At 38.5% G+C, this 20627-nt stretch overlaps 1 protein-coding gene, 1 non-coding gene and 1 pseudogene across 2 annotated transcripts; 2 read left to right on the top strand and 1 right to left on the bottom strand.

Moving 5' to 3' along the window:
* The first annotated feature begins 3 nt into the window (after window positions 1–3).
* On the top strand, window positions 4–8467 carry LOC145490582 (cytosolic Fe-S cluster assembly factor NUBP2 homolog; annotated as a pseudogene).
* An 8829-nt stretch (window positions 8468–17296) lies between these two features.
* Window positions 17297–19272, top strand: LOC145490580 (adenosine receptor A3-like). Its single transcript, XM_081469677.1, has 2 exons — window positions 17297–17869; window positions 19123–19272. Exons 1-2 carry the CDS (start codon window positions 17297–17299, stop codon window positions 19270–19272), a joined length of 723 nt encoding a protein of 240 aa, XP_081325803.1.
* On the bottom strand, window positions 19133–19270 carry LOC145491597 (U4 spliceosomal RNA). Its single transcript, XR_014049867.1, has one exon. It is a non-coding gene; the product is annotated as a U4 spliceosomal RNA (small nuclear RNA).
* Window positions 19273–20627: the final 1355 nt, after the last annotated feature.

Below are 20627 nucleotides of genomic sequence, written 5' to 3'. Positions count from 1 at the left end.
TACATGACATGCATGTCGGTGTCGCAATCCCGGCAGTCTACTGATCATCAGCCTGGTTCAGTTGTGGCTTATAAGGATCCATACCGTGGAAAACCTGGAGTGATTCCTGGCCGGAGAAATGCCTCGGACAGTGGGATGGAAAGCGGAAAAGACTTTCCTGAGAGCAACCCGACTGTGGAAAATACTGGTAACGATAGGATAAGTTAATAAGGACAGAGGTATCGACTTGTTTCTTAGAAAAATCCAGTAAGATGGAATGCGGAAAAGTATTTCCTGAGAGGAACCCGGCGGTGCACAATTCTGGTAACGATAGGATAAGTAAATAAGGACACAGGTATCGACTTGTTTTTTAGAAAAATCCGAGATCAGTGCTAAAACGAGCTAATAAAACGTCCATTTTGAAATCGGAATGATCGCGGACGGCAATCACGCATTCCTAAGCTGGGTGGAGAGTTTCGTGCGCTCCTCTTAGTGCTCGTTTTACTTTCACGTCCAGAGGGGTGGTAGCAGTCGAGAGGTCGACTAGTCATTCCGTGCTCGCAAGTTGGGAACCTATCCTGTTGGACACAGCACGCAGGTATCATGAGTACCATGCGACAATCCACCGGAAGCACGAGTCTGGATGGAGTGTCGGAATAGGGTGGTTGATTTCTGACCGGGCCTGTACTGCCTCAGCGCTTCTGACTTCATATGTCCTCATATGGACCCCCCGAGGGCTGTGTCTGTATTTCAAGCTGGGTTTGCAGGCTGTCGTTTCTGGTTTTTTTTTGTTTGTTTGTTTTCTGCAGTCAAAATTCTGAAAGAATTAATAAGCACTTGATCCGGGATTTTCGAGGGCTAGTTGTACTTCTCAGTAACTTGGAGGAAGGAAGAAATGTGGACACAATATCCGATTGTATGATGACCCTCGAATGGAGCAGATGAACCTCTATTTCCTGTTTAGCTTTTTGAGCTCTCATGTTCCTATACGACAACAATGCCATTGGCTATTGAACTGATATTACATTTTTACCTCTAGAAGCATTGATAAGGTCAGGAGTAGTTTGTATGTTGAATTAATGCTTCACCCAATGCATGCCATGGATAAAGACTGGTTTGGAGTCTTTCTTACATCAAAGTGGACAAGTGTGCTTAGGCAGCGTTTGCATGTTGTGTTTCTATTTTCTGCATGAAGAACAAATATTCAGTTATTGGGTTAATCGAGAATGAGAAGAACTTCTTCCACTCACGAAAAGAGAATTTATGGATAGTGCTGAAGTTACCCTAAAATTTGTGGGGTCGTAGTTAAGTTACTAATTATTTTCTTTTGTTGTTTCTAAACAGTTTATTGACTTGTTATAAATTACATAAGACAGAAAAAGTTACTTGCTGCGTCCTTGCGATGTTCTCTACGACGAAACTCTTGCGATTTCCTGGCCTCTGCGAACAAGGAACTTGGCTAATATCCAGCCCTCTTCCAGTTGACCTTACGCTTAGTCAATAACCTATTTGCCATGCTATGTTGGACTATGTAAAACAATAGGGAATATCTAATTATGTATGGTCCTGTAGGACTTTGTAAAGTTTTGAATGACTTTGTACTTTAAAGTTATTTCAGTTCTGGAATGTAATCAAGCTTAAAGTCTTGTTATATATGGTTATGCGAATTTACTAAGGACGTTGTGTTACTATAAGGAAGATGTAGGGTTCTTGGTAGGGCTATGTCAGCTCAATTGTATGAAAGTGTATTGTTGTGTAGACCTATATAGGCCAATGTGTGGCTATGTCAAGCAATTTAGGGCTGTAGAGTCTTGGAATGCGTGAAAAATAGCTCTCTATGACTATTTCTAACTTTTGATTGGGCTTATACCACGTTTATTCCGCAGTCAATCGAAGCCTTGTTATGGGTGTTTTTAAAAATCCTCCAAACTGTACCTTAACGCATTGTAGAACTGGAAACGAAGACAGGAACCCACTCACGGTATCATTCATTATTTACTCGTCCGATTTTTTGTGACGTTCGGAAAACTTCGGACCATCTAGAAAAATGGAACGTTGTCGAACATCTTCGGTCATCCGACTAATTCGGCAAATCGAGCACTGTCGAAGAAGTCCGCCTAGTTCGGCGAAAAGAGCATTTTCAGTAATCTTTGTTGAACGTCTTCGGAAATCCGACTAATTTGGCAAATCGAGCGCTGTCAAATCATGCGCAGAATAGCTTCGGAAATACGACTTATATAGCAAATCGAACATTGTCGAAGAAGTCAATATTTGGAAATCCGACTAATTCGACAAAGAGAACATCTTCGGTAACCTTCGGTTACCTCCGCGAAACTCCGAGTGATTCGAAAAAATCGACTATACTTCCAAAGAAGATAATCTTCGGAAATTCGGCTAATTCGGCAAATGAAACATCTTTGGTAACCTCTGGGAAAATCGAAGAGTGTCGAACATCTTCGGAAATCCACTATTTCGGCAAGACGCCTCTGTCGAAGCATGTGCAGAATATCTTCGGAAATCCGGCTAGTTCGGAAAATCGATTTACTGCCAAAGAAGACCATCGTCAGAAATCCCACTAATTCGGTAAATAGAGCATCTTCGGTAACCTTTGGTAACCTCTAGGAAAATCGTAGTTTTTCGAACATTTTCGGTAATCCGACTATTTCGAGAAGTCGAGCACCGACTGTCGCTTTCGAGTGGTATACCGCGGAATATCCCACAAGACACTTGTATTTTCTTAGTATACACACCCGCCTAAAGGCTTGTGTTTATACTGAAAAATTCAAATGACTTGTGGGATATAATTATTCCATAAGGGATCACTGTTCCGCCGTTTTGTTACCTTCCAGTAGCAAATTTCGTACATTATTCATGTCATCTGGACTGGAGCCGTAAACAATTCAACCCAAGCAAGTAAGCGGCAGGGCTATAGCCCTTCCTCCCCCTCCGCGTTCCCTGACTTCATTTGTGGTTTTGTACATATCTTTCAGTGACCTGAAATGCCAGTCATCTCCCACCCTCAGCTTAATCCCCGACCGATTAGGCTGACGGCGGAAGATGACTGACATTTGACGCCAACCTTTCAGCATCTTCGGAGACCCAGTTGGGGCAGTTAGTCGGGACGACGCGATATTTTTGGGCGACACAATATTTTCGGGCGAAAGTTTACTTCTTGATGCAAACTTTCGCTCGAAAATATCGCGCCGACTAACTGCCCCTGGGTCTCCGAGGATGACCTTTCAAGTTTCAGCTAGCTGGCGGGAAAGCTTCTTGAGCCGACTGTACGAACGGATGATCAGCAGTTTCCTTCTCAAATTCAAGATGGCGGACGGTGAGTACTGTCGTGCAACGAATGTCTTAAAAATTGCTGTAAATTGCACAGAGGGTGTATTTATTCTTTTTCTTTAAAGCAAAACTAGGCCGAAGTATAAGTCCTTTTATGTTATTTTTTCGAATACAATTCCAACTTCCTCCATGGAAAAGCGCGGGAAAATGTGCCCAGTCACTTCCTTCTTGTCTGAAGCATAGTTAGTAGTCTCCTCTACTAACTATGTCTGAAGAGACCCCCAGTCTATGGACTACCCAAATGGACTGCCGTAAAAATAATATTCCAAATGAGTACTATTTAATGTTCTTAGCTGCTAGCACATTTAAATTACACATAACTTCCGCTTATGTTCATCCTGTACGGCCTCTAGCCACCATTTTGAATAATTGTACTTGAAATAAACAACTGCTGAACACAAAATTTCAGGTTGGAGCAAACTCTTGAAGAAGTGTTAAAATCTATCAAGCACGTGATTCTAAATGGAAAAGGAGGAGTTTACGACACAGATAGCATGGACTCTTTACAACAAAGGAAAGAAGGTAAGCTGAAATCCTTGCGTTCTGTTGCCTTACCTTTACCCGCATTAAGTCATTGATTCACACGTAGTGCAGGGGCTGGGTGGGGAGCCCGGGGGGGGGGTGCACTGCCATATATGGGCTATATAGGTATGTGCCGCTGTGAAGGGTATGGTTTTCAAACAGTTTACTCTAGGATAGGGTATATAAATCAGAGTGTTTGGGTCTAGAATAGGGTATAATTTTTCACAAAACTGACTAGTTGGTTGAAGATTTTATCTAGACTAAGGAAACCAGGAATTGCCACTCAATAATATAAAAAATCAAATCGGCAAATTTAAATTTACGCAAATCAGCCTCAACAGTGTCGATAGATGGGGGGATTTGGGGAGTTTACTCTAGTATAGGGTAGCAAAATTCAGCTGAACGAGCTCTTGTATAGGCTAAGGGTTCCAGGGTCCCAGCGGCACATCCCCACCCAGAAATTCCCAAAGTACCCCCCCGGGGTGGGGAGCAGCTTTATGGGATGATTTTCTATGTTTTGGATTGGTCTTGTTTTCGTGTTTTATGTTTGGGAGAGAGATTTGTTATCAGAATATTTACAGTATTGGCCACATGATATGTGAACTGGTGACACTTAAGGAAAAATCCTTTCCTGGGTTCAAAATTAACGTTCACTTTGCCTTCCCCCCAGCACCTTCTGTCTTTCCCCGCCCTACCCCAGAGTCACCCTGATGAAAATCTCTGGAGAAGTGTCTTCAAGAATGTATTCTTTATCTTCCAGGTTGGCATACTGGATGTTGAGTTATGTGGACCAAGTATTCCAAGGATGATGAACGTAGAGGGAAAAGATATACACCAGTGTTCTGCTGGGTAAGTCATACCATAAAGGATCGTCTTCTCAAGCCATAATTTGTGTGGGAGCCATTCACTACATTATGCAATCTACATCTTGTAACAACACTCACACTTGTGTTTAATGTGTACATGTAACAGTAAAAGAGTGTCTATGAACTTAAGTGACTCATTACATGAGAATTCCTTATCTCCTGTGTGATGGCAAGAAACTGACTTGAAGTATTGCAGCTTCCCCTACATGGAATGCTGGTCTGTCAGGGGCCACTACCTCACATCCTTCTTACTTTTGTGGGTGAACTTGCTTGATCTTGGGAAGTTTTTTTATTCACAAAATTTAGATTATTTGCAGTATAAATGCTCCAGACCTGTGTTTTGATTATTATACTTTTCATATGTATACACACGTCACTTTCTAAATTTTTTTTTATAAGATCAGCTGTTATGTTATTGACATCAAAGCTTGCCTATGTTCTTTGCCGAAGGTGTTACAACTACTTTCTAAAGATCACAGTGAACCTTTCTTTTCAGTTGGGTTCCAGTTTACACAGACAAGGACCAACGACTGGCTGTTATGTCAATTGAAGAAAATGTTAAATAACAGAGATGATGCCATCTTGTGGAGAGGACCTAGGCAAAATGGTATTTATTCCTTTATGCTCTTTACTTAATATATATTTTTTGACTTACCTTGACCTGTTCAAACTTTTTAATAAAAGCTAGATCCGAGTGTCTCGCCATTATTGAAACTGTACTGAAATCACTTCAAGGAGCTATGCCACCACATGTTGAGTCATTTTTTGTAATGGACAAAATTACCTTAGTTTGAAATGTTGGAAACCTCAAAAAATGTTTTCTAACTAAAGGTAGCTACAATTAGGCTTTATTGATAGCGAGCAAACAATACTTCATTTTCTTTCTTAGGGGCAGTATTATGTCTAGTTGATATATAAATTACAAAGTTTTTTACGTGACACTACACTATTTGTACAAAGTTATGCAACTACTTCTGGAAACACTGTGGTTTTTCTGAGCTTTTGAATGAAAGGAAGATGTTTGAAATCAGCAAAATGTTTTACTATTATTTTAAAACAACTTTGTTCCAGGCCAGTGCACCATACTGTCTGCAATGTGCTTTTATTAATGATTTTTAAAATGGAGCAAATTCTGTAGAGTGCTACAAACATTTTGATGTTCCTGTAGACTTCCTTGAGTTCTCAAGCGACAGTTACCAGTATGTTTTTTTTTTAGCAATGATCAAGCAGTTTCCATCAGAAGTGTGTTGGGGTGACCTGGATTGCCAGATTATGAATATACACCTCCAGGTATGATAACAATATAAAATGTTATTTTCTGAGGCTTGTGATGTACTGATGGGTGAGGTACAGTGGCCCAGTGGTTAACATAATATACACTGTAGATCAATAAGGCTCGATTCAAGACCTGTTTTTGGGTCTTTGTATTGCATTCTTAGGTAAGAGACTTGACTTGCAATACCTCTCATCACATAGGAAAGAGATGAGTACTAACAAGTTGTTGGCCAACCTGAACTGCAAAAATATGGGGATACTAGGGGGTATCCAGCAGTAGGCTAGCTCCACATTAAGAACATTTAAGGGAGAGGTAACAATACTCCGTACCAGGAGACTGGAGACGATCTCCCTTAATCGGAGCAGATGTACTCTTTATTGTTAACTAAATGCTGATAGTACAATAGTGCACATTCATTTTGCAGTATGCAGTGTAATCCTATCATTATTGCTGTGTTCTAAGATTGGTTTTGTTCAATCCAGGAACATCTGATGAGCACTTAAATGATTACAGTTAGTAGAAAATCTGCGACATTACAATCCAGATGGAGCAATTTTTGTCACTACCCCTCAGGTATGCATTTTAAAGTGTTTTATTTTATATTAAACTTTCTATAAATGTTGTCAATTATTAGTAAGGCTAATTTGGATTTCAGAAAGTTTACGTTTCTTAAAATTTGTGTATTCTGACTAATACAAATTGTTGATTTAGCCCTAAGAGCATTGAAGAAAGGCCAGCCTTTCACTTAGGCATTTACTAGCCTTTTAATAGTCAATCAATTCAGGTGGAATGGGCTCTAATCATTGTTTGGCCAAACCTAAGATTAGTTTAGTATCAGTTGATTGGCAATTTAATTGGTCTCCAGTTTTGAAATTTTAATCCTCATTTTTTTTCCCTTTGTTCTCAAAGAAAAATATCAGCAGTTGTTCCTGGGCATGGGATAATTCTCCATCTTCAATTGCTTAATAAAAGATTTGCAAGAAATTCACCAGAATGACCTAGTATGTAATACTTGGCATTTTGATGGATTTTTGAATAACATTTCTGTTGTTTCTCAGGGTGTGGCAGTGTCTGATGTCAGAAGAGAACTAACATTCTGCAAGAAAACTAAAATCCCAATCCTAGAGTGGTGGAGAACATAAGTGGATTTGTGTGTCCTCATTGTATTGTAAGTGTTAGCCTCCTATACAGATGCTCTTTAGAGGAAACACCTGAGGGGGGGGGGGGGGGGAGGAGCAGGGGAACTCCCACATATAGGCTATATAGGTTTGTGTTGACCATGGGATAGGGTATAGCTTTTGAGGTTCTCAATCCTTAAATAGAGTATCATTTTTGCCCCTGTTGACATTACACTGTCTGATCTTTAGATGGGGTACATACCTACCTAAATTGTGTCTGCTTACATTGCAGTGTGTAAATGCCTCACTAAACAGAAAATAAGTTCTACACTTGATGCTTTTAAACTTCCAGTGTCACAGAAGTGAAATACAGCTGGCCCATTTGTGCCATTCATAGTTTTTTCATAGTTTTCAAAGTTTTTTTCCTTGAATTGGATATCATTTTTCTTGGTTTGGGCCTTAAAAAAACAGGATGTCACAGGAGTATCTTTTGTTTCACCTTTAAATACAGTCAGGGTTTTAAGACCTTTCACTGCACACGGCCATGTACAGTGTCTGGGAGGAACCACTGCCTGACAAGTCTATGCGAAATGCATGTGAAGAGGAGACTTTTCCCTTATATGATATTAAAAAGAATATTTAATATACTACATGTATGACTTGTTGTATTTTTGACTGTTCTAGTGTACCTTCATCATCAGTGTGAAATAATATTCCACTTTCTTTCTTTTAGGAATGCACAAATGTGTTTCAAAAGGGAGGTGAAGCCTTGGCAAAGAGCTGTGATGTTCTATTTTTAGGTAAAAATACTTACTATCGTAGGTGACTACACAGGAAGGAGATAGAGGGGTGAGGGGCGATCTAGATCATGTTTCATGGAAAATGGTCTCTTCACCCTGTATTGCACTTGTCTATATTTAAATTTAGTATTAAGCAGTGAAGTATATTACTGGAAATGCAACGGTCTTGTTTGCTGGAAGCTTAAGGAATGTCAATCAAATTCTTCGTTGTGTCAAGCTTATCAATGAACAGAACAGATTGTTTGTGACCTGGTCTATGCCTTAAGGGGGTTATTGCAAATTGCAGAAAATTCCCACTGATGTGATGTGTTCAATTTGACATTGAAATCAGTCAGTCTTCACAGAGGAGAGTCCTCTAGCTATATCTTGCTTTCAGCTCTTGAAAGAATAATTTTTTCCTTCTTTGTAGGCTCTATTCCACTGGATCCCAGCCTAACGCAATCCTTAGAAGATGGTCAAGCCTCTATTGACTTTATTGACTTGTTTCGTAACTCATCAACTCTAACTGCAGTAAACGTAACCACTTCCAAACTGTTAGAAATGGAAAGCAATGGAGATTGAAGGAACAAGTACTTTTTTTTTGAAAAAAATGGTTGTTGAGTATGTGGCATTTATACAGTTGGACAAATGTGACTGAGATGGCCAAGTGATCAACCACTGGTTTTCTTCTTACAATGCCAGTCTCTTATCAATCAAACTAGTTGTGAGAATTACAGCAATCATCAATCAAGCCCTGCTCTGGTCATTAACCTTGGAAGAGAACATAGGAAAATATGGCTTTGCCCCTCTATGGATGCTTTTGCCACTCACTTAAACCAAGCATTGCATTGTTGTAGGAGCATATAAAACATGCACAATAGCCTCCTTCTCAAAGTTCTACTTGTTAAAGCAAGAAAGTATGATCACTGAACAGCATCTTGATTTGGGAAAAGCTTCATTCGAATTTTCCTTCGATACATAGTTACATAGTATATGCAACTTCAAGACTTGTTTTGTCTGTGACCTCTTTGGTTGGTTGCCAGTAAAGATTTGAATTTGGGATGACTTCATGTAACCATGCACGAAAAATATGACTTGATACCAAATAATAACAACTGACAATAATATAAGCAAATAGAAACAATAATAATAAGATAGAAATAAACCAATAAATAAATAGATACGTAGACTAAAATAAAAAATGAAAATTATTTCTAGTTTAACTTGTGGTATCAAAGTGTATATTTCATGCATGGTTACATGAGGTCACCTTGGATTTAAATCTGTTATGGGGACCAAATTAAGAGGTCATAAACGGAACTAGTTTTGTAGTTGTATATATTAGTGTAACTGTGTGTTGAAATAAGATTTGAATGCAGTTTTTCTCTATCAAGGTGACGTTAAATGATTGTACTTTAATTTTGACAAGCAGACTGATGTTGCAGAAATGATTTATAACCAGAAAAACAATTTGAATGAGGTTCCTAATCCAAATAGTTGTAAATCATAATTTTACATGGCCAATATTGTACCTTAGATTCTTTGTTCAGAAACTCAGACAATGTTGCAACTGAAAGGTCAATGAAAAAATAAAAATGGAAATAAAAACAAGTGGTACTGCCTCAGTTATCTGCATGGTATTTTGTGATTCTAAGAATTGCATGAATAATCAACGTTTGAGTTACTTTTACGTGTAAGAGAAATTAACTCGGGGATGCCAGATTGCCAATTTTGGTTTTAATTTAGTGGGTTAGTGAGCAAGCGTGGCAATACAAGAGTTATTTTTTGTGAATTAAAAGCCCCTGGATTTAGCAGCACTCCGTTCAACAATAGTGATAAGGTTAATCCAACAAGTTTGTCTGGTTGTCATGTACAGCGAAAAATAAAACATTTTAAGAATTTGTTTTTCCTTAGGAAATGTGATATTAAGCCTACTTTGATTTTAACAATCGCTCAGTGACTTTGTTTATAAGAACTACATGGAACTGTCCCCAGCAAGACAGCTAAACATCATGCAGTCTGTAGAAACGGCAGATTAGTGTTGATTCTGACTAATTTTTTTGACTCATTTTATAACAAGAACCATAGTAGAGAGGAATGGTTCCCATCTACTAACTATGCAAGAACCAATTGAAGTAATATATAGGTTTAGCCAAGCCTAAGAGCAGAGCTTCTGATTACAACAAGTTAACCTTGCTTGAGCCTGGGATCCAATCGAAAACCTGTACCTGGGCATTGGTCAACTTCAAAAAAACGTGACCTCGCAAACCTTGCAGAGTGCACTATAGGGATGGTTTAGGGGGCTGCTGTTCGCTAAGCTACTAACACAATAAGACGCAAACGCCATAAGATGTAAACTTTAATGTTTGTGTAATTAATTAATTAATTTCAATTAATCAATTAGCCTTGCAGGAAGAGGGGCTAGGTGGGGTAGGTACCCGGGTGCACTGCGCAAAACGTGGCGTACTTAAGTTGGTTTCTTAAAAACGTGACAAAACTATCTTTATGTTTTCGCAAATCTCTTGCTATCCTAGGCTCGATTTCCGCCGCTCTCGCCGCGTCCGGTCTTTGTTCCTCCCCCAGAAGAGTTCGGGGGAGGAGCGCGGGCTCGTTACCCGTACAGCGGCTGGAAATCGAGCCTACTGCTATCCTTGTGGTGCTATTCTCTTAAGAATAAAAGCAATTTGCTCGAAACGCACACGCAGATAAGTTAGCCTTCAGTGTCGACTTCATTTTAGGTGAAAGACACATTTCATAGGGGATCACTCACAAACGTAGAGTACTTTTCCTTGTGGTAGAACGTAACATGTAAGACGCATGCGTCCTAGCATTGCTAATGTCAAAAACTCCGTTTTGGAGTTCAGATTTGCGCATTTTTCCGAGTGACACCAAACTCGCTTTGACCTGGGATAGCAGCTGTATTTCAGGTAATGTCAGTTCTCCCTTTTTTGAAGTGCAAATTACGGTACTGTGGCTGCGTATCTTCTGGAATCAACCCTAGCTCGATTCAAGAAATTTCGTCTGCTGTTTTATAACTATTGTGTGTTTACCAAGGTTCAAATAAAGAATGGAAACGAATTGCTTCTCCATAGCAGCTTGTTTATTTCCTAAAAAGCAAAAAGTTCATATTCAGCCGAAACTTTTCCGCGTTAGTAGTTAGTTGTAAAACTAGTAAATTTGTGATAAGAGAAACTCCGCAATTATTGCCGCAGACTCCGTGGCACTTACTGAAACCGCCAATTAATTTCATCAGTCTTTGAGGTGACTCTCTCACCGATGTAGGATATAATTTCGACCAAGTAACGATCTCTACCTTCAATACTTCTCGTTGAAACGCTCCTTAGTTGTATTAACCGATAGCATTCTAGTCACTGACTCGTCAGTTTCAATTGCAACCACTCGTGCGGGAAAAAAAGTGTCAAGTTACCATTTGAAACTAACAAATAAAAATATCTTGTTACATTTACCTGCAACAAAAACAAATTTCAAATCTCAGCAGTGTTCCCATTCATAACTAGCCGTTCGTAATTTCTTTGGTTTTGACTGAGAAAGCTACTTCAAATGAGTATCTCAGTATCGATTCCAAGGAACGTTTCAACGAGAAGACAGTGTTACCCCGTGAACAGCGTTACTTAATTGAAACTTGCATTCACAAACTGAAAAAATTTTGCGCAAACATAAATGGTTTGGACTCAATTCTTTTTTCGTGAACTGCACATCAGGCAAATAATATTGATGGGAGCCTGGGAATACCATCAATGACGAAATCCCAGTAGTGCATTTTGCACTAAAAACAATCGTTCCTGTCCTAGAATTCATCAAGTTACCGAGCGGCTGATACTCATTTCATTCGAAATTTTCCGAGGCAAAGCCTTGATGACATGTTAGTGTATTCCAAAGACTATGATTCTTCGGCTCATTATCGAATTCTGAACTCTTTTGAAACTGATCCACAAAGTCCTGGGCTCAATTGCAACCATAGTAAATGAAGCATCGGAAATGTGAGAAGAATACCTGTTTCTGTTTGTAGAAAAACAATGATGGCCGTTCTAAAATCAGGATGAAATCTCCGGCAATTTGATTGGTTATTTATAGTAGCTCCAATCTGATTGGTGTGACATATATACATCTCTCACTCATCCGTTGATCCATTGACCCGATGATAACATACTCCAACCCACCGACTAAGAAGTATTTTTTTTACAAAAAAGTAACTCAAAAAAAGTGATTGGGTAGAACGTGCTGTGTGATCATCCGACCAGTTTTAAAACAATTTATTATTTGCATTATGCTTGTTTATCTCTAGAAAATGAAATATTTCGAGACGGTAGCCGAAGATTTTAGTTTTCGAATCTCAAGTTTCAGCACATTTATGAGCTTGAGGAATATTGCACACGTCTCCGTTTAGTTCAGGTGAGTACATTTTCATGACTAATATATGAACTGTTCACTGCGCAGTTATACTACCGATATCAAACGAAAGGTCTGATATATGTGATATATTTTTTTATTTTTGGACTAAGATACTCGAAGAGCTCAAGTGGTCAGCGCATCAATTTTACCTGAAAGTGAATTTCTTGGAACAACAGAGCTGAGAATCCTTCACTAAGTTTTGATTTAGTGCACCCAGTTACAGTTTCTCCAAACTGTGCAAAATCGTTGCTCAAGCTGTGAAAAAATTAGTTTCATAACTTTATCTACGATTTGAACCGAGGATAGGCATTTAATGTCGCGCTAGGAAACATTATGGGCAGTTAATCGATTTCCTTTTCGAGGCGAATTATTTTCGTCATTTTGAATAACAGGAAGCAGACGGAAAAATCCTTTCTGTGTTGTATCAATTTGCACGGATTTTAATATATAGAGCGTGTTCATCACCACGAAATAAAAAATAAAATCAAAAACCATTCAGTGGATAGAGTCCAGAAATTGTGATATTATAGAAGATAAATAAGAGCAGACAGTTCTCTAAGTTTAAGGGGTGTGCGTTGTCTCAAAGTTGAGAGATTCGTCGAAATGTTCGCCGCAAAATCGTAGAGCCTAGTATGGAGCCGCCATGTTGGTGGACCTCCCTACCCCTCCAATATGGCGCCCGGAAAATAGTGTAAACATCTGGAACTTACTTTGGCTATCTAGATTACTGATTATCTGAGCCGAACCAAAAAGCTTTTACGCAAGCGCTTTTCCTAATACTTTAACTCCTAAAATGGCCAAAAATCACGAGATAAGTACTTATTTTTCGACAAACACGATCTTAGCTTCGTGTCACGCACCGCCATAACTCCGAAATTCAAATTGCCCTGGTTTCCAAACGAAGGACGCTATTTAGCTGGAAAGTTGTAAACAGATATAAATTTAGTACCTCTTATGCCTGATGAGGATAAAACCTTTAGAGGCCCTTTAGTTTTGGATTTGTGAATTTGATGACGTCACGTGAACACAGTCTGCAACTCGCCGATTTCTTTATCCGATTCGAGGGCAAACAACTTTGCAAAAGATAATAAGGAACTATTAAAATGCATTGGCTGGCTTCGGGAAGCGTTCATACTACATTTACATTGCTGCGGTCGGGATACTGGGCTTGCCTTACGGAGACTGGGCAAGTAAAGAGCTGGCTTTGCAGAAAATGAAATTGTACGACGGCTGACACGTCATATTAAAGAGTAAATCTATGATCTAGGAGCCAAATTTCAGACCTCGAGCAACTGAGTAAGGGAAGATAAATTAGTTTGAAACTGACGTCGTCGGATACTGGGGAACATAGTGTAGCTCGATAAACAATGCAAAGCCAGCAATTTCCAACAATTACATGAGAAACGTGCTACAAAGATAGGAACAAACGACCATTTGCGAAATTTAACCCTTCGTACACCGTGTAAGTGTAACGTTTTGGTCCACCAATACCAAATGGCTGCTCTTCAACAAACCCACATTGTTTTCGAGATGGATGACGTTTTCAGGACAGGTTGATGTAAGCTGGTTCAGGAGAGCAATGATACGGCCCGGAAAGCTTTACCACTTTCCATAGTCATTAATTTCTATTCTCGTGGTGCTTGACGGAATATACTCTTGGGGTTTCTAACAACACATGTACAACAGCGGGTTTAAGAAAAAAATGAAAGAAACGTTAAGGAAATGTAAATCAAAGGAACATATGGCAGAACAATAACATGTGTTAATGACCATTTTCTTCTCACGTAACAGTTGTGATGTTACATTATTTAAGAAAAAGAAAATATTTTCTGTGTTCCTATCGAGTTTTGTTACACGTGCATTAATGCAAATGCTGCAATCTGATTGGGTGAGCTATGGGTCACTATTTTAACAGTTACATTTTGAGCTCGAGATTTTTATGAAGACTAGCTGATGATGAGGCTGAAGGCCGAATCAACCAGTTCCTTATAGAAATCTCGAGCTCATAATCTAATTGATTTAGTAGAATTCTGGCTAATTTTATTTCAAATAACGATTTTGATCTATTTTTTTAAGAAGTATCTAAATGATTCACGCCTTAGCAAAAACGCTCGCGAATTGAATTGTTGTTTGAAACTTGCAGTTGTTGCACCCGTTCATCACTGAAAAATATTGAGGTTTTACACTCGCACGATGGTCAATTTCCTTTCTTGAGTGTTCTTAGGAATTGAATTATCTGGTGATATTTCTAAATCTTCCTCGAGACGTGGGAAAAACGAGAAAACCCTGCCATTTTGTAAACATTCTCTACAGCCATGGCACACAAATGGCTGAGATTGTACGAGTAGCCCAGCCAATCGTATTCCAGCATTTGCATTTTCAGTTCTAATAGGCTGTAAGTCGTCTAGGAAATGGCGACGTTTTTTCGTTTTTCCGAGGTTTTAGAGGAACGTTTAGAAACATTAATTTTAATTTATTTTAAGAATTTCCGAGAAGGCTAAAAGATGGAAATTCACGGTCTCTTGTCCGCAAAATCTCAAAATTGCTGAAGAAACTGTGAGATCGTTATTTGAAGGAAATTTCAGTTACAGTCTTGAGCTCGTATTCTGTTTGGGAGATGTCCGAAAGGAAGTTTGGGCGAACAAGAAATGCTGCTTTTTCGAGCTTTTAGTGCGTCATTTCTTCAAGGTTTTTTTTTAAATTTGATTTTAAAGTTGAACTTGGCTGTAAATTTGATTATGACGACAATTAGCTATTCTGTAAACTTGATAAAACCGGTTGAAGCCATTACCGTTTCAGCTGTATAAGAAAGAAAACGAGAACTAAATGAGATATTCAATGATTATTACAGCAATAAATACAAAGGCTTATTTTCATTAGTGCATAAGCGCATTGTGCGCATGCGTAAGCCACAGTGGCAGATGTAAAAGATGTTGACTATCGTAAGTCCCTTTTGTTCGAGAGTGTTCTAACAAAAGCCGTGCCAAATTTGCGTGCGTTTGTGCATGTTTACTTATGCTTATGTTTATGCCTATATAGTTGAAAACTACCTTCTGAAACAACACCCTGTAAAATATATATACGAACCTGCAAGAATATATTGAAGTTTTGTTGACAGGGTCATCAAAGAAAAGATTAGGATGAGTTTAGTACAAAAAAAAAGAAAATAATCGCAAAGACAGGTTGAAAAGGAAATGAAAAGGAAAAGATCAGACTTTACTTTATCGCCATAAATTGCCAGTAGTTAGGTTAGTTTGAATTATTCAGAACTGTGTAATGACTACGTATAGCTTACGATTGAACTTGCCTGTTTTTTTTTGTTTTTTTTTCATCGCTGGGCTGGTTAATTTCATTGAATTGTTTAATGGTACTAAAACGACCTTGAATTAACATACAGTTTGTTTGTCGGCGTTTTCTGGCGAGCAGATTGTCCCCGCAGGACAGCTGTTTCTCGAATCGTTACATCAAAACAGAAATTCCCCCAAACGATTTCAACATTTCTTTTAGTTTTAGTGATAAAAATAAAGTGGGAAATTAAAGCAATCTTCCCTTTTGAACGCCTGATTTCAAGCTATTTCACCAGCCGTCAAGACGCAATGCTTTGATCATATATAAAACAATGTCGATTACTGCGGCAGAATAAAAACGGTTGCTTTTGAAAGCAGTAAATTCATTTACAACATTGGGGTGCTGAACGCTACTACCTTCATTTCCTCGTTGTTTGTTGTCGCAGAATATAATCACTGAAGCCATACTGTGATGCTAACTGAAATCAGGGATAATTTAGAAATCATTTTCGTGATGAAGGTAAGAGAAGCTTACACATCCTTCTGGGGGGTGTTGCTCTAAAATTTCTTGTTTCTTAATTGGTTAAAAGGCAACCAAGAGGTTTTAATTCGTTAAATATTATAATTTAACGTGTAAAGAATAATTTAGCTAACCGTCATGTGGATTTGAATAAAACATATCTGAATAATTCAAAATTTGGCAGCTGCCAGGTTGCTATCAGCATTGTTGGAGACTATATTGGTCATCAGAAGTTGTTCAGTTATGTTAAATTTTCCCTCCAATTTCATACAAGATTGTTGTTACAGCCTTCTCAGAAACTTTATTTAGTTGGACATTTGACAAATTGAGGTTGGTGACCGCTTAAAAAAGAGTAAACTTCATTAGAAATTAAGGACTTGGAAAAAGCCAACGGAATGGACCATTGCACGAATAATGAATAAGTCGTGCATGCGCGACTTGACGCTTGGAAAAAAAACAATCGTTCAATCCTTCTCGGATTTCTCAGAGTACTACACAGCAAATTCGGTGATTTCTAAAGACACAGTCCGTTAGTTAAAGTATTTTTGATCTCATCAGCCTTACGTTCACACAAAGTGACCGCTAAATACCGGTCATAAATAATATAAATACTCTCTTCCGAAGTTTCTAAAGGGCAACCGCACATTTAAATCACAAGTAAAGTTTAATTGTGCGGTACAATTTCCGGGAACTTGTCAACTGATTGCTTTACTTTACAAGTTTTCAAAATTCATTATTTCGAGAACAGTTGATGTTTACGAGCGGTGGAAAACTTCTATTTTACCGTTAGTATACAGCGATAAGCAAACTACACATTTAAAAAACAACAAAAAGACATTGCAAATTGGTCCCTATTAAGGAGTTCCTAGTAAAATAAGGTAATATCTTTGAAATTCATTGAAATATAACCACTTTTAACAATGCCGGCTTGGGTGGTGTGGATTGCGATAATTTTCGATTGAAAACCGTCTATATTGTCATATTTTTCTCGAAATTTAATGACCTATAAATATAAAGGATTTCTTTTATTTCACAGAGTGGTTTTTTTTATCAGTCTTACGTACAAGCTTGAAAGACAAGAATCGCCATATAGATCTCAACATGGACCGCTGCAGTCATATATTGAAGTTTTCTCTGATGATGATTGCTGAATATCCAGGTTTTGGGCTATTTCATTGCGTTGCAAGTTTAATGTCGTGTTTAACAGCAACGTTTGGCAATTCTATCATCATTTGCGCTTTCCGAAAAGCCTCTTCAATGAATCCAGCCTCGAGAATACTTCTACTTAGTGTAGCTGCTTCTGACCTTGGTGTGGGTTTATTTGTGCAGCCTACAAACACCGCCATAATGGTAAAATTGCTGGTTTTCAAGAACATTCATGGTGACGTAGCCAATCCTGACCTGTACCTGATGTGTCCTCTTGTTAAAACCTGGCAGTTTCTCTCGATCTTCTTTGCCGGTGCGTCGTTGTTAACAGTCGGAGCCATTTCTATCGACAGGTTTCTTGCTCTGTATCTTCATTTGAGATATCGGCAAATAGTGACTACATCTCGAGTAGTCGCCGTGGTAACGGGTATCTGGATAACAGCATTTCTGACAGCCATGCTACAGACATTGACAGTTTTTAATGACATTATTAACCTAACTGGTGAATTACTGGTACTCGTAATGGCTTCATTCGCTTACATCACGATTTACAAAATTGCTCGTCGCCATCACAATCAGATTTACGGCCAAGCTCAGCTTGAAAATCAAAACGATCAAGTAACACAACTGTCTCGCGCGAGGAAGTTGGCCATCAACAGTCTTTATATTTATGTTATAATCATAATATGCTATTTTCCTTCGCTTTGCATTTCTCTTATTTTCACCATGTCACGGACGCCTGGTTCTCTGCTCACGTTATGTTACTACTTGGGGGCTTCGCTAGTGTTTTTTAATTCTTCCTTAAACCCGCTAGTATATTGTTGGAATCTCCGTGAAGTCCGAGAGACAGTCGTGGACATTTTAAAGAGCCTGTTTTCAAAATTTATTCCTTGTAATAATCCGGAAAAGATTTCTCAGCAGCAAACCAGCTGAATGCAAACTGTGCGTTTTCCAACTGTCCGCCATTAACTAAAGAGGGCAACCATACATTTTCACTATCGTTCATTAACGGCCGGTCGTTCTGTTAAGAAGATCAGTTATGTTTACTGTTAGTTTAAAGTTTGAGAAAATATTCTTTGTTATTTATCCGTCTCCACTTTAAATGAGAAGATTTTAACAAGACGTTCTGCACATTTTAAACCTTACGGGGCACGAAATGCAAATTTACACTTTTGGAGTCTGCAAATTAAACTTGCTTTACAGTAATATCTTGTGAAGGCACAATATACCAGTCATAATAATACCGTATGGTAACTTATTTAAGTTTCAACGCGATATTGTCAGCCAGAAAGAATGTACACCAATTGCCGTAGAAAATACGCAGTTTGATTTTCAGCGGTTTACGCTTTGACAGTTGACTAACACGGTCAATTGGCGGGAGCGAGAAAGGTGAAGCCACGCGCCTAAACCCAGGAACTCGAACTTCTGGTTTGATTAAAGAACAAAATTGTCCTTTTTTTCCGTTGACCGGAATGAGGGGAAGTAACCTGAACTAATTGTTTTCTCTTGTATTTTAAATTCTGTGGTGTTGGTAAATACTGCCGAAACAAAAACAAACAAACAAACAAATAAATAAACAAACAAAACAAAACAAAAAATGAAAACAAAAAAAAAAAAAAAGCAAATCAAAACAAAACAAACGAAGCAAAACAAAACGAAAGAAAACAGTGAGGCCACACTTTTTTTTTTAGTTAAGCAGTGTGTGGTAATTATTTATCAGAAGTGTTTATTTCGCTACTTCTGTTCTTATGTTTGTAATGATGTAAATAGCATTAATACATTGTCTTGCAAACACGTCATAAGAATAAAGAATATCATCAATGAGGTGATGTGTGTACTAGTTTCTGTCTCTGTATGACTCAGTTTCTTAGTTATTAAAGGCCCGTTGTGGGCCGACAAAAATTGCAAAGCCGACTGTATTTCAAGCCGTCTTGCGGGGTATTGGGAAAAGTTTTCAATCAGCAATAACCGCGCCTCGGATGAACCTCACTGGCTACGGTAATGCCACTGCGCAAAGCTAACTAGATGGCTGTCCAGATGTAAAAGTTATGGAGGGAGAGATCTCCTCAATTGTGGGACTGTTGAGAAACACATTTTCCCTGAAATGTCCAAATAAAGATGCACACTTTTATAAAGTGTAAGAATTTGGCATGTTAAGTAATTAATTGTTCATGCTTAAAAAAAACCCTCGCTACCTCTAGATGTCTGAAATTTCAATGCTGCGCATGCGTAAACAACAGCAATTTGCTTTGGCAGCATTTTTGTTTGACTTGCGAAACTGTGCGGACAAATGAAACCAGCTCTTGGGGACTGGAATCGTGCTGGAAAAATAAAGAAGAGAGCGTAAGTAATGACGCCAGCGACGCCAGAGACGACGGCTGAAAAAAAGTGGATTTATATTTTACCTTTGAATTTCGCAACTATCTAGAGCTGTTCAGTGTGCCGAGCGGTCTAAAACCCTACTCAAAGTAAAAATGTAACGCCAACGATCAATTTTGAGAAGAAAAATAAATACGAAAAATTAGCCAATATGGCTCACGTCTTCAAGATACGCAAAACATGGTGATTTCACGTTGTTGTCTTGCAGAGGACGGCAAAGAAATGTACAAAGATTTATAATGAACGCACACTGACAGCCATACACTGCTCATTAAATCTATTGTTTGGTGACGTTCTCGATGCCGTCGCCGTCGTGCTTAGCTTAAGCCCCCAAATAAAAGGGAGAATAACTAAAAGAGAACCTGTGAATATAAGATTAATTTCAATATTTGGAAAAGGATTAGTATTAGGCAAACAGAAAGTTAATTAGGATGCAAGTTTGGTTTCACATCTAATTGGAATTTAAGAATACTGCATTTCGAGGAAGAACGAAATGCAAACAAACCGTTGCAGCATTACGAGAACTACTAAAAAACGCTAACTTATTATGATTTAGGGGCTTAGCCACCTAACCACCTAACCTAGCCACAATCACATTGGAATGCATTGCCTCCTTGTAATGCCATGTTACCTTTGTTAGCGTCCTTTCGTCGGAGGTTAACTTTAAGATACGGTTTCTCTTATTATAAATTAAATCAGTTGGGTTAGGTGAAGAAACTAACGAATAACAAATAACGAATAACGAATGACGAATAACCAATAACGAAGACCTAATAACAAATAACGATAACGAATGTCTATCACCGACCGCAGCCCTGGAAGCAGTATTTTCAGTCACATCAAGAAACTAAGATTAAGTTTATTTTTGTAAGTGACGTCGTTCAGTTAAGTAATCTACTAGAAATCTTACTTTTCTTTTTATACAGAATTAATCTTTGATCTGCACCTGATCAGGTATGCAAAGACTCACGTCGCACGGAAAAATATGTCATTGACA

This window comes from Orbicella franksi, chromosome 6, assembly GCF_964199315.1.
Source record: "Orbicella franksi chromosome 6, jaOrbFran1.1, whole genome shotgun sequence".
Lineage (NCBI taxonomy): Eukaryota > Metazoa > Cnidaria > Anthozoa > Scleractinia > Merulinidae > Orbicella > Orbicella franksi.
This window is presented reverse-complemented; position numbering and strand designations above follow the sequence as displayed.